The sequence below is a fragment of the Acinonyx jubatus genome, chromosome C1 (assembly GCF_027475565.1).
Source record: "Acinonyx jubatus isolate Ajub_Pintada_27869175 chromosome C1, VMU_Ajub_asm_v1.0, whole genome shotgun sequence".
Lineage (NCBI taxonomy): Eukaryota > Metazoa > Chordata > Mammalia > Carnivora > Felidae > Acinonyx > Acinonyx jubatus.
Genome location: NC_069381.1, coordinates 20,766,089 through 20,781,424, shown reverse-complemented (window position 1 = coordinate 20,781,424; position 15,336 = coordinate 20,766,089). Strand labels below are relative to the sequence as shown.

Genomic DNA, 15,336 nt, shown 5'->3' with positions numbered 1-15,336 from the left:
TTTGTAGAGTGTTCTGATTTATTCTTGCAGAGATGTAAGTTTCTCTGGCATACCCACATACTCCTCCAGATTGCCTCCATAGGGCAAATAGTGCTCCCTGAAATTAAATCTCATTGCCCCTCCATATTTTACCACACACTTTAAAAGAATAAATTTGTATTCTTTTTTTTTTTTTTAAATTTTTTTTTCAACGTTTATTTATTTTTGGGACAGAGAGAGACAGAGCATGAACGGGGGAGGGGCATAGAGAGAGGGAGACACAGAATCGGAAACAGGCTCCAGGCTCCGAGCCATCAGCCCAGAGCCTGACGCGGGGCTCGAACCCCCGGACCGTGAGATCGTGACCTGGCTGAAGTCGGACGCTTAACCGACTGCGCCACCCAGGCGCCCCTAAATTTGTATTCTTTATTGTATTCTTTAACAAGATACTTGTTTAGGGGATGTTTCTTCTCTTAACAGGTTATGCTTAACCTTACATACTTCCATATATTAGAAAATGATATGTCTTGAATTGTATATATTATTCTAGTGGTTCTCAAACTTTTAGCATACTTAAGAATCATCTGGAGTGCTTATTTGTAGTGTAGAATTCCAGCCTCATTTTCATAGATTATCACATTCAATAGATCTGATGTGGATGGGAATCTATATTTTCAAGAAGATAGCTAGGTGATTCTGATGCATGTGAGAAACTGTTCATTCTGTGGGAAACTGCTCTAATCAGTGAAAAGTCTCTCTAATTTTTTTAATGTCCCACTCATCCCCAAGAAATAAACCTGTTCCTTTTATATTCGAAGGCCAGGAATTAAGTTGAATCTCTTGCTGCTTCTAAATGATTTTTCTCGTTTTTCCTTCAAAAACTCTAGTTCCTTTGAAGTCTATATTTATGCCTCCCCCTACCTTTCTTTTTACCCTAGACTGAACTCGTAGTCATTTTGCTCTTTAAAAACTAGATCTTTGTTTTCTTCTCCATCCAAACCCTTACTGTTCTTAGTGATTTCAAAATCCATGTAGATGACTTATCCAGTCAGTACCCATCATCACATCTGCCTGCCTTGATGTCCCATTTTACTCAGCAGATATTCTGTGGCTCTTTATTATAATAACTCTATTACAGATACCTTCAGTAACTTTGCCTCTTGAGTTATTCTTGCTAAGCCTTCTTGCAAAGCCTCTCCTTGCTAACCCTTCTTGCTAATTTAATATAACTCCCCATCTTCTCCATAGTGTATTCAAATAGCTAAATATTGGCTAAATTATATACCTAGTTGACTTATTACAACGCCTCAAGTAGGCACCCATCATGCTTAGAAATCCTATTGCATTTCCCCATTTCCCTAATGAGTTTTACCTTTTGGTAATTCACACCTCTTTTCCTCTTTTTTTTTTTTTTTAATTTTTTTTTTTAAATGTTTATTTATTTTGGGGACAGAGAGAGACAGAGCATGAATGGGGGAGGGGCAAAGAGAGAGGGAGACACAGAATCGGAAGCAGGCTTCAGGCTCTGAGCCATCAGCCCAGAGCCTGACGCGGGGCTCGAACCCACGGACCGCGAGATCGAGACCCGAGCTGAAGTCGGACGCTTGACCAACTGAGCCACCCAGGCGCCCCACCTCTTTTCCTCTTAAAGTACCTATACCCTCACTCACCTTTCCTCATCCTTAATTGATGGCTCCTTTGCAAATAGCAGTTGTCAGACAAGAAACCCCCTTATCATCCCTCTACCACGAAATCTTCAAGCCTACCTGTGTTTGTACCTGTGTTTTCTTGCTTCATTCTCATCAGAATGGAAATAGTATTCTTGCTCCAGAGGTAAGACCTTTTGTGCTCTGTGTCCAATCCCTTCTTACCCTCCCCTAAGACCACTCCTGTATCATCACATTCTTCTTCTCTTCTTTTAAACATTTTTTTTAAGTTTATTTATTTTGAGAGAGAAAATGTGCACGTAAGTGGGGGAGGGGCAGAGAGAGAATCCCAAGCAGGCTCTACGCTGTCAGCACACAGCCCAGTACAGGGCTTGGTCCCATGAACTGTGAGATCATGATCTGAGCCGAAATCAAGAGTTGGATGGTTAACTGACTGAGCCACCCAGGTGCCCCACATTCTTCTTCTCTTCTTAATTCTTCCTCTCAGTAAAGAGACATGACCCAGTATCTGTGGTCTTAAAACACAAATAAAATCTTCCTTTGGTTCTGCATTCCCCACTAGTTTCATGCCTTTTCTTTGTCCCATGACCCATTGGAACCTCTGGAAAGAGTTGCCCTTTTCTTTTCTTTTTTCTTTTTTTTTTATTTTTAATTTTTTTTTTAATGTTTATTTTTGAGAGAGAGAGAGAGAGAGAGAGAGAGAGAGAGAGAGAGAGAAAGAGCAGAGAGAGAGAGAGACACAGAATCCGAAGCAGGCTCCAGGCTCTGAGCTGTCAGCACAGAGCCCGTCGCAGGGCTTGAACTCACAGACTGTGAGATCATGACCTGAGCCGAAGTCGGACGTTCTACCGACTGAGCCACCCAGGAGCCCCTAGAGTTGCCCTTTTGTTTTCTTGTCTCCCATTAATTCTTCAGCCCTCTCAAATTTTGCTCCTGTCACCACTCTTCCAATGAAATTGCTCTTGTCAAGGTCATCAGTTATTTTCAGTTACTGTGAGAGTACTAGTTCTAGTGCATGTTTCTCTCTTCTCCTATTCTGCCTCACCATTTTTCCTCCCGCCTTTCTCCTTTCTTGGCCCTTCTTCCTCTGTCTGAACTCCGAATGTAGGTGGGCTTCAGGATTTATTTTGAGTCCACCATCTTTTCTCTTTCTGCATCCTCTCATCCATTACATTATTATATTGTATACATTGTTGGGGTGCCTGGGTGGCTCTGTTGGTTAAGCATCCGACTTCAGCTCAGGTCGTGATCTGACGGTTCATGAGTTTGAGCCCCACATCGGGCTCTGCACTGACAGCATAGAGCCCACTTTGGACCTTATGTCTCCCTCTCTCTGTCCCTCCTCTACTCATTTGCGCTTTCTCTCAAAAATAAATAAACATTAAAAAATAAAACAAATATTGTATACATTGTTAATGAATTCCAAATTTTTATTTCCAGTCTGACCTCTCCCCTGATTTAACTGCCTATTTGACATTTCCACTTAGATATCTGAAAGGAAATTCGTACTTAAAATGTGTGAAAGTATTTTATTCCCTTAGCCCCTATCAAACCTCTTGTCCCAAACTTCCCCATTTTAGGAAGTGGTTTCATCGTCCCTCTAGTTGTTCAAGTTGAAGACATAGGAATTATCCTGTATTCCCCTGTTTTCCTCATTCCTTATATACAAATCCATCAGAATGTCCTGTTAGTTTTACCTTCAGAATATGTTTCAAGGTTGCGCCTCATCTTCACTGCTGCTATTCTAGTATTATAGCAGCTTATGCCTTGACTGTTTATAATCCTTTCATGGTTCTTAAGTCCAGCAAAGATAAAGCCTCATTCATTCTATAGAGAAGTTAATATTGAACCTAAATCTCCCAGGATGTTTTGTCAATCTCTTCGAGAATTAAATTAAATTAGAGGAGGAGAGGGGTTGGGGTTTTGAAAGTACTTGTCAGCAGAGAAGGAACCATTATGCAGAATTCAAATGAAATTATGTTTTATGTGATGGATGGTAAGAACTTTAGACCTAATTGAGATCTCCTTCATTTTTGTCAAAATGATTATGGATGAATGTGATCTGCAACAGTAACTACTTTTAAAAAAAATTTTTAACATTTGTTCATCTTTGAGAGACAGAAACAGAGTGCGAGCAGGGGAGGGGCAGAGAGAGGGGGAGACACAGAATCTGAAGCAGGCTCCACGCTCTGAGCTGTCAGCACAGAGTCCGGCGCGGGCTCGAACTCACGAACCACGAGATCATGACCTGAGCTGAAGTCGGATGCCCAACCAACTGAGCCACCCAGGCACCCCTAATTTCCAGTATTTTTAAAGACCTTGAACAATGACAGTGGATAAGATCTTTTATGCCTAACTCACAGATGTCGATTTGTCTCACTGTTGGGCATGAATTGGCCCCTCATCATGACCAGAGTTCCCTTTTTACTTCAGACATTCGGGAAACCCAGCTAGATGTAAAGTTAGTTGGTTTACTCTTAATCCCCATAATAGAGCAACCTCCTTTATAGATGTTAAAGGAAGTTCTTGGACAGTTCAGGGGCCTGGTACAAGTTCTTTATCATATAATTCTGTCTACAACATGGCCTGAAATAGTGCCTAATAAATAGGATTCTGCTACCTGTCAGACTTGAGCTGAATATTTACAGATGAAATCATGAGGGTCCAGCCTTCACAGAAGCTATTTTAGATGAAGTCATGGGGGTCAAAGAGGACACTAGCTGTGAAAGTCTCTTTACTTGATGGTTCATCAGAGAATCACATCAGTTCCTCGGATCTGTCTTTGCTTTGCCAAACTTAAAGCCTTAACTACAAAGCTGAAAAAATAGTGGTATAGAAGCATACTTGCATCTTTTGCTGCATTATACACAGCACTAGCAACAGTTTTCTAATAAAACTGGGTACTTCCCCCCTAATCTGTCTTCCTGCAAGTCATTCTTAGGGCCTTTTACTCAGAATAGTGGAAGCACCCAGAGAATGAACAAGCTGAAGAAATACATTGTGGTTTCTTAGATCTGGATCTTACTTTTGAAGTTTGCCTGTGAATACAGTGAACACTTAGGAGGTTGCTTCATCTGTGGTTTTAGCTCAGTGATGGATGAAGCTAGAGATGAGCTGGAACTAACCTTCAGCTCTTTTCCATAGCCCCCACATTCTGGCTTCTTTCACTGTCTCTAAAAGTCTCTAAACCCATTACTGTAAGAGAGAAGTATTTTCTATTGCATAGTCTTCCTCAATTTCTGATGTCCAAGCTGTATTCTGTTATTTGAAAGACTATACAGTGAGATATGTGGTTTTCTCATTTCATTTTTGGAATGTTCTAACTTTTTACCTGGTGATATCTTTCTTTCAGTTATGACATGCACCGATTACATCCCTCGCTCATCCAATGATTATACCTCACAAATGTATTCTGCAAAGTAAGTTCAATAATTATTTCAAAAATCTATATGCCTTTAGGTTCATTTCAAAATTTAATTTGATACTTAGCTTATTAAGTTGACATTTAACTTAATTTCACCTCTCTTGTTTCTGTTCCTACACCAATTTTTTTATTCCCTCTAAATGTAGAGTCTCTGTAACATACTTGGAAAAAGTAGATAGTTGCCTGGAATAGATCACTGTTGCCCAGGAGCTTGCTCTAAGTGAATAGTCACTGAAAATGAAAATACTGTTAGTTATCAAAGCATAATACTGATTGACCTCTGATCATTCTCGCTTTCGTCTACCTTGATAAATCAATAAACACAGCTCAAGCCAGTCTTCTAGCGGGACTTCTCAGCTTAATTGTTTTAGGAATGTCCTGAAAGTAGAACTAGGCTTGAAGTTAGGCTTAGTGGGTTGCAGTCACTAAGAGGCAACATTTTGGGCCTTCAACAGGTAAGATCAGCATTTAAGATCCATAAGTTAATCATCTCCGGCATGAGTAGGTGCAGAACCGTGCATATGCCAGACTACCAATTGTGTGTTAATAAAGGGTGAGCCTGCACATAAATTGATATACATGGGTGTGTTATTAAAGTAGGATGAATTCCCAGGTGCTTACATAGGCAGAACACAAACAAATTGGTAACAGAGGTGTGTGATACCCATGGGACTGTTAAAAAAAGAAAACTGATAATTTTTTTTCCTTTTTGTGCCCATTTTTACCTTTTGAATTTTTAATCAGTTAAGAAATAACTAAAAGTTCAACTCAATGAGTTCTTCAAATTCTAATCTGATCTGGAATACTAAGAGCACCTTTGGGCCAGTCATTTTCATGTGATTTTCTTCTGTGAAATGACTGAACTTATTATTCTCTGAGATCATTATGAAGGAGATAAGAAAATACTTTGAGCTATAAAGACACTATACGAAAAAAGGATATTGTGATATTTAGCATATCTGGAGATCAGTCATTTGAAGTCACCAAGATTTAAAATTTTTCCCATGTGACTTGATTCACAACTACAACCTGAGCTATTTCTTGGTCTCATATCTGACTAGGAAGAATAGATGTAAATATGTTGCATATTCCAAATTCATTTGCCTACTCAAAAAATATTTACATACCTGTTGCGTTCAGAACACCTTATTTGCTATGCCTTCTATCTTAATTCAGACATCTTTAGCACTTACATGAACCATTGCATTATAGCTATTTTTTAACCGAACCTCTATTTTGACTTTCTCCCCCTTCTAATCCATGTTACAAAGCAATGTCAAATTAGTCTTTATTAAAGAACAGCTCTGATCTTGTCATTCTTTGCTCAACAATTTCAGTGACTCCTAGTTGTTTCCGATTGGTCTGAACTCTTTTAGCCTGGTGTTCGAGGTCTTTGCTGTCTTTCTTTTTCTTGCTGCTCCCCTTTACGTACATCCTTTAATATAATCTCTTGTCCTTGCAAGTTTAAGCCCTTGTTTTCCTTCCTCTATACCTTTGCCAGGGTTTTTCTCTTTTCCTTAACTACCCATTCTGTCCCATTTCTGCACATTTTATCTGCTCAGCTCACACAGCCTTTCTTCATTTTGCTTTCCCCCAAAGCTGGAAAAAAATCTTTCCTGTTCTGAAACACCCCTTCCTTACAGTATTTTATTGTTAAGACTTATGTGATACATAAAACACTTGATTACATTATAAGTACAGTATAACTCACCAAATAAAATAACTTGTATCTAAAAATTCAGTGCATAAAATGTGGGGCCATTTTATTGCATGGACGAAATGACTAGGTCATCTAGCTAAAAGTCCCAGAAGTTCCACTGCTGAATTCAAATTCCTGCTAAACCTGATGTGGTTGGCTGAAACTAGTGGCAGGTGTATTCTGGCTTGAATGTCTGTGGGGAGATTCTGAGTCCTGTCTGGGACATGTCACATTTTATTAGTTACCTGGCTTCTATTTTGTAGACTTGATCTGGGGATTTTGGGGCCCACCTCTGCTCCCTGTTCTTTGATGTGTAGTGGTCGCTTGCTTTTTCTTTACCAGCCTAACCCTCTTTTTCAAGTCCTACTTTCCCTCTTAGTTTGGCCCAGAGGGCTGGGTGGAGAATAAGAGCCATTTGTGAATCCCATTCTGTCCAGTCTTCTGTTATGTTGGGGTTTATTCTCTATGTAGATAAGTTTATCTGTCTTTGTATCTCACAAGGGGCCTTGCATATAGTATATCAAAAATGGTCACAGCATGGTAATTGGACCTTGGAAGGATATTACATTTTCCATAAAATTGTTTCTTAGGTGATTGTAGAACTTGGAAAGGAAAAATTAGTTTTTTCTGGCCATAGTAAGAGACATTTTATGTGGAAGGTTAGTTTCCTCATTGCTGATTCTTTGCTTTTAGTGGTATTAGCTATTTCCTCTATTATTCATTAAAAATAAATCACACATGAAAGTTTTTGTTTTCTTGAACTTTTCTAGACCTTATGCACATATCCTCTCAGTTCCTGTTTCGGAAACTGCTTACCCTGGGCAGACTCAGTACCAGACACTACAGCAGTCTCAACCCTATGCTGTCTACCCTCAGGCAACCCAAACGTATGGACTACCTCCTTTTGGTAAGGCATCTTATTATAAGCAGTTTCTAAGACTATTGATTTTATCCCCCCAAAACTTCGATCTTTCCCCAAAAGTCAAGAATGGCTCATCAGGATGCTGAAAGATGGGTTATTCTTTACAGAGTACCTACTCAGTTACAAGTGTGATAAAAGTTGGTGTGCAACTTTTCCAATGGTATATTTGATGCATGTTAAATAAAATTAAAACTTTCAGTACTCACTTGTTTATCTATTAACATTTAGCTATTTCCAAGGTACTAAACCTTGACTGTAAAGCTTGGAATCTTTAAGTGTTTGGGAAACTCTTTGAAGAATTACTATTAGTTTCTTTATTATAAAACATGTTACCATGGTTAGGTGAGCATAATTAATACATTTTAAGGTGATTCAGTTTCTTGCTAAAACCAGGTAATCTAAATATCCAGATAGAATATGCCTTCTAGTTTACTCTCTCTCTTTTTTTCTTTTTGTCAGTTTCTCCTTCTTTCCTCCCTCTGCCCCAAACTGATCAATTGTTACTCTGCTGAACCAAAAAGTCATCTTAGAATGAGGAGAACCCCCAATATTGCATAACCTTATTTTGTGCATAGTTTGTTCTTTGGTTTTAGTCATCTTGGACATGAACTGCGAATTAGAATGCTTTACTCGAAGCCAATTTGAAACTCTTTGAGCGCTTAATATCTGCGCTGATTTTTCTTTGTGTGTGTAAATTGATATGTGTAGGGTGCTTTATTGCCCATTCCCTGGTTTCCTAGAAACTAGTTTTAGAAAATTGAGAGAATCCTATATTATTTTCACATGTGCAGCGTGTTAAAATTATATCTCTGTAACCTTTACCGAAACTAGTTGGAAATTAAAAAAATCATCTAAACAGATTGCCACAGATTCTGGATGTATTAGTGCTGCCTGCCTTTGGTTTCTACATTCCTACTTTTCCTGGCCCATTTGGCTAGTCTTTATGATAGTGACAGCTTTCTTAGTTTTAGGCTTGTTAGCACTCCTTGGCTTCTGAAAACTACTAGAAACAAAAATGGGGGTTATGTTTAATGATAGTGGTAGTTGATAACTTCATGAGAGAAGACAAACAGCTCTTGTTTCCCTGTTTGTAAGTCTATGCCTCCACACATGTCAGTATCAGCCAGTTTACCAAAATCTTAAATTTGTTATATATGTAACGAGCCAAAACTGAACAGTCCTTTTGGAAACAGAACTCTCAGTATATGTTTGTGCTTATATCTTTGTGGGTATGTGAAAGCTAATTTTTCAACAGCTAACTAGTAACAACTAGCAAGTATAAAGTAAGTATTTTTATATTGGTTTTTTACCTTCTGTTTTGATTTAAATTCATTATCATCAATTCCAGAGCCCTTTATGACATTGTTGAACAGTTGGTCATTCCTGCCGTTCAGTATTAAATAAAACTCCTATTATATCTCTGAACTCAGATTATGGAATACCTAACATAATGCTATGTGCATATTGTAGTATCTTTTATGATCGCTGTATTTCCCTTGTATTAAAGAAAAAAAGAAAATTGTATGATAGATCCTTGTTAAAAACTTGAAGGAAACTTTATATTGTAAAGAAGTATTTATAAATAGGCTCTTCTGTTAATTTGGTTTTGTTTTATATTTGGGAATGAGGGAGACTTGTTTCATAAATTCTTCCATCAGTATTTCTAAGAGAAGAGAATCAGCTAAATTGACTTAAGTAATATATGAAACTTATTGGAGAGAGATTTAGGTTGGGGTAATGTGAATGATATGGCATATTCTCAGAATTTATTAAGGAAATTACAGATATGGCTTTTTTTTTTCTTTTTATAAATGTGTTCACTCAAATATAAAACACTATTTTTTCTAATGAAGATTTGGCAGTTTTATCGTAGTGCTGCCTATTAGCACCAAAACTAGATTTGGTAGTCTGTTATTTCAGATGCAGTGAGCTTCAGAAAATCTCATTGTAGTAACATTATCTAATGTTTATGAAGTGCCTTATATACCGTGCAGTATGCTGAGAATAAGTACCTCACACTTTACATTATTGTCTTGTTTAATCTTTAAAACAGTCCTAGGGAGTAAGTAGTAGCATTAACCCTTTTTATAGATGAGGAAACAGGCTTGTTAGAAGGATCAAGTGACTAGCCTGGGGTCATAGAATTAAGTAAATGCCTGGGGTTAGAATTGAACCCAGGTCTGTTTAATTCAGAAGTGCTCATAAATTTGGTCTGTGTCTGAGAGTTGAGTTTGCAGTTAAAAATGTTCCTTCTCTTTAAAAAAAAAAAAAAATATTTTTTTAATGTTTATTCATTCTTGAGAGAGAAAGAGAGTGTGAGTGGGGAAGGGGCAGAGAGAGAAGGAGACACAGAATCTAAAGCAGGCTCCAGGCTCTGAGCTGTCAACACAGAGCCCGACACAGGGTTCGAACCCATGGACCACGAGATCATGACCTGAGCTGAAGTCGGACACTTAACCAACTGAGCCACCTAGGCGCCCCAAAAATGTTCCTTCTCTTAATGAAAGGAGAAAACTAAGGGAAATCTAGGAAGCTTATATTGTAAACAGTCTGTAAAAATAAAGGAATAGTGGTCATATTCTTTTTAAGAACTACATAGAAATGTTGTAGGGCAGCAGAAAGGATTAGACAGTTAACTTCCAGTGATCTCAGTGGAGGAAAGGGACACGCATTTATTTTTAGGGGCTCATAAAAGATTGCCTTAGCTGCCACTGTTGCAGCTTCATTTAAAAGAACTCTATGTGAGATGGAGATTTGATAATATGTATTAATAGCCTTAAGGATTAAGTTTTTGCTATTTCCCTCAGTAATTTCACTTCTAGGGATTCAGCCCATGGAACTAATTAGAGATACCCACAAAAATTTTACTAAGATATTTACCATAGCATTTATAACAGCAAAAGATTGGAAACAGCCTACACATTGAATTGAAATGTGTATGTTACATTGCAATTTATAGAATGGAAAACTATAAATCATATTCTAATAAATTTACATTCTTTTTTTTAAAGTTTATTTTTGAGAGAGCGAGAGGGAGAAAGCAGGGGAGAGGCAGGAAGAGAATCCCAACCAGGTTTTGAGCTGTCAGCATAGAGCCCCATGTGAGGCTTGAACTCATGAGCTGCAAGATCATGACCTGAGCTGAAATCAAGAGTCAGATGCCTAACCTAATGAGCCACCGAGGCGCCCCTAATAAATTCACATTCTTAGAGAATATTCAGCATCTTGAGAAAAGTTTCTTATTAATTTTAAAAAGCAACATGTAAAACTAAAAGCAATATAATATGCCAAGTTAGTATTTTTAAAAATGTATACATAAAGAATAATTTGGAAGAAAAAATGTGAATGTTCACAGTGTAGGCACTACAGATTTGATCTCCATTACCATGGCGCCATACCAAGTGAGGCCACTGCTCCAGCGTGTACAGGTTTCAGTTAACACAGTCCCGTACAAAAGCAAGAACTGCCTGTAGTTTTTTCCTGTGCAGTGAGACTGTGCAGTTTTTTTTCTTTATACTTTCTATGTTTTCTTAATTCTCTATAATATACATCTACTCGCTTTATAATTAGGAAAAGTATTCAGATTAAATTACTTAGTATTTATAGTAAGTCATTCCAATGAGCGGTCATATCAACAAACCAAGATATTCTTTCATGTGTTTTTTCCCCTAACCATTGGCATATACTTCATTTCCTAACCAAACTAACTTTCTCTAAAGATCTACTAGTCTGATACGTATTACTATAAACTGAGCTGCTCAAATTAGTTTGGTTAGTGACTAACCAATAGTGAAATGTTTGTGGTGAGAAAACTTGGGTATAGTTTGTGATAAGACCCCAGTGTGGGGCAGCAAAAGGATAGCACTCGACTTCATTTGCCACTGTTAGACCAGCTGTTCTTCCACATCAGGATCTTGGTGCTTAAAACAAATTGATAAGCTTTGTAGTTGTAGACATAGAGCAGTGGACTAGGAGTCAGGAAGCCAGGATTTGGTTTCCTCTTCTCTGTGGGTAATATTGCTGTATAGTCAGACCATTTAGTCATGTTCCCTATTACTTGGAATTCTGGGAAGGGTGCTTTTAAAGGAAGATATTTATATGCTTAAAGAGCCAGGCTACTGTGATGCTGGAGGCGGTGTTCATATGGTCTTTTATTCTTCTGTTCTTCATAAAATAATTATATATTAAATATCAACTTCATGTTTCTGGTCAAAAACATTGAAAACTACTGTAAGTAGCTCTTCCACTACTTTTCTTGGACTTTTTGCCCTGGTTTTTGACTTTATAAAGGAGCCAGTTTATAGACATTTTATACTTTGAAATTTTATTTAAAGTTTATTTAAAATTCTATTTAAACCTACCCTATGACCCAGCAATAGCACTGCTAGGAATTTACCCAAGGGACACAGGAGTACTGATGCATAGGGGCACTTGTACCCCAATGTTTATAGCAGCACTCTCAACAATAGCCAAATTATGGAAAGAGCCTAAATGTCCATCAACTGATGAATGGATAAAGAAATTGTGGTTTATATACACAATGGAGTACTACGTGGCAATGAGAAAGAACGAAATATGGCCCTTTGTAGCAACGTGGATGGAACTGGAGAGTGTGATGCTAAGTGAAATAAGCCATACAGAGAAAGACAGATACCATATGGTTTCACTCTTAAGTGGATCCTGAGAAACTTAACAGAAACCCATGGGGGAGGGGAAGGAAAAAAAAAGGAAAAAGAAGAAGAAGAAAAAAAAAAAGAGGTTAGAGTGGAAGAGAGCCAAAGCATAAGAGACTCTTAAAAACTGAGAACAAACTGAGGGCTGATGGGGGGTGGGAGGGAGGGGAGGGTGGGTGATGGGTATTGAGGAGGGCACCTTTTGGGATGAGCACTGGGTGTTGTATGGAAACCAATTTGACAATAAACTTCATATATTAAAAAAAATAAAATGAAATATTTTGATGCTTAAAAAAAATAAAAATTAAAAAAAAATAAAAATAAAAATGCTGCTTCAAATTACTCAGATTTCAATCTCCCAGTTTTTCTATTCCGTTTGTAATTACCATTAGGATTCCATCAACAACAAAATTTTAGCCAATTATACTACTGAGTGCTGGGTTAAAAAAAAAAATTACAGATGACAATCTATTTTGCAAATCTCTTCTATAAAAATAAAATAATTCATTAGGTTGGTTTGCTGGTCAGACAAAAAAATGAAAGCAAAGGAGTTTGAGGTTTGTTTCTTATTTAGCATTGGTCAGTTGCACACAAGAAAACCGGCAGAAAAAGCTTCCATTTGTTGAAGGTTGCCAAATACAGTCAATTTACTTCCAGAAAAAAAAAATTCTATTTAAAATTATTTAAAATTTAAAACTATATTTAAAATTATTTAAATTTATATATACTAAATAATGAGACTAGCAAAACATTTTCAGGTAATACTATTCTCAATAAGATAGTATTTTAATATAGTGTAATATAAACATGTTCACAAATCCAACACCTAAGATTCAGAACCTATTTAAAAAAAAATTATCACCTTGATTGCAATAAACCTGAAAGTTACCATGACATTGAAATGGCAATTTGTTTGCTAAAAAATGTGATACTCAACCACCAAGAATCATGGCACTGATATTCAAATTTCACATTATAAATGTTTAAAAAATAACATATTCAAATATTTTTAGTAGATATAGTTAGGAGTTTAACTGTGGCTAACCTGGACAAGACTTTTTAAATGATCATAAACTGAGCGTGGAATGGGCTCCGACCCTCCTAATGCATGCTAAAGACAATGGTATTCTTCGTTCTTCTCAGATAAGTTATTTCATGTGTTTGATAGGTAAGAAAAGAAAACCCCTTTTGTTTTTTATGCTTTAAGAGTTTGGGGCAAGGCAATTGCCTTGAAATTTGGAAATTTGAAATTTTCACATCTCTCTTACATTTACTTATCAACAAATTTTACTGGTCTGAGTTGCACCTAGACATCTCAGTGCCCTGGTGAGCAGAGGGCCTTATTATCAATGCATTATATTTTTATAAATTCGGTATCAGATTAGGAGTAAATGAAATGAGTTACTGTTGAATTTGAAGCTGTGGCTGACCATGGTATTAATTTCTTACCTGAAATGTGATTGATGAACCTTCTTGGACCTAATTATTACCTTCAACAACACTGATCCAGCAACCATAGCTGTTCAGAACACAGTGCACAACCAGACAGTAAGCTTTTTTTTTAAATAGACTTTTGCATAGCCAAAATTATCACCAACACTATTCACCATAAAGGGCATCCTTAGGCTGTCATGTAGAAGCAAAGCTTCATTTATGGTTTCCCAGGTAACTGCAGATGACAAAGGAGATAAAGCGAGAGACAAGAGATTGTCAAGTACAGATCACAGAAAGAAACAAAGTGATACAGAACTGTAATTGAGTTCTGTTTAGTCCCATCTTCACAAATCCCCATAGCCTCTGGCGGTGTCTCTGTAATATATATATAGCACAGCACGCTATTCATCTTTGTGACAATACTGAGAAAATGTAAAGGTATGTTCACTATTTCCTCCCTGCTGAGAAGGCAGGAAAGGATATAAATATGTTTTAGAAAGATTGTCATTCAGGAGCATTGTGATAAAAATAAAAGTGAACAGCTATGATGTCTATCGGTATGAGAGATTTATATGTTCTGACGTGGAAAAATGTCTTTCATAGATATTATGTGGAAAAGCAAATTATGAACTGTGTAACATCCCATTTTTATTAAAAGAAAAAGATTAGAAAATACATAAAAGAAATCTAAGTCACTCTTATGCACAGTGTAATAGTGGTTAAGTATGGGTTCTGGGATTATATATGACTTTATTTTTTCCAATTGACATATTTCTGTCATGGTTTTAATTTATAAAAATAAGCAGGTATGTCTTTCCTAATCAGAAGGTAACAAAATAACCAACTTAAGAAGGCAGAAAAGTACTACTTAATACATTTTTAAGAAATTTGGTGCTTATTTAAAGGGTAAGTGAATTTTAAACTTATATGAAATGTCTCCCACCTTGACAATGGATAAATGATTTACCACTGTTCATGATCATCAGGCACTCTCTACAACAAATACTCCAGTTGAGTGTCAGTAGCTTTTTTTTCTGAACCCTGGTCAGTCTTCCCCAGCCATTGAAATGAACTTATATACATATCATTATTGGGATTTTGGCAAGATTTTTGTTTCTATAGCTCCCCTCCCCAGTCTTTGAAATTGTATTTGCTTGTGGTATATTATGAGTGGGAGAATCAGTAACTTTCTCTTACAAGCAAATTTACTTTTGTTTTTAAGATTGAGGTTTTAAACCTACTGGCGGATATTTGAAAGCATGACCATGCTCCTCAGTCCCAGTGTATTGTTTGTAATTGGTCCAATTTATCTGATTCAGGTGCATTGTGGCCAGGTATGAAACCTGAAAGTGGTTTAATTCAGACTCCATCTCCAAGTCAACACAGTGTTCTTACCTGCACTACAGGGTTAACCACAAGCCAGCCAAGCCCAGCACATTATTCTTATCCCATTCAAGGTAAATAGGCATGGTTGTGTGTGTTTTATTATTGTTGTTTTTGTTGTTTTCAGTCTTCCTGTATCTTCAAATTAACTGGGT

The 15,336-nt window shown here is 37.1% G+C and overlaps 1 protein-coding gene across 2 annotated transcripts in view; it reads left to right on the top strand.

Annotated features, from left to right (window-relative positions):
• Nucleotides 1-15,336, top strand: part of EYA3 (EYA transcriptional coactivator and phosphatase 3) — a 96,633-nt gene that overhangs the window by 37,172 nt on the left and 44,125 nt on the right. The window contains exons 5-7 of one of the 2 annotated variants that reach the window (XM_015075057.3): nt 4,999-5,065; nt 7,540-7,676; nt 15,118-15,255. In XM_015075057.3, coding sequence (XP_014930543.1) covers nt 4,999-5,065; nt 7,540-7,676; nt 15,118-15,255 — 342 coding nt within the window. The remainder of the gene's footprint in view (nt 1-4,998; nt 5,066-7,539; nt 7,677-15,117; nt 15,256-15,336) is intronic. The other variant, XM_015075058.3, reaches the window with a different exon arrangement.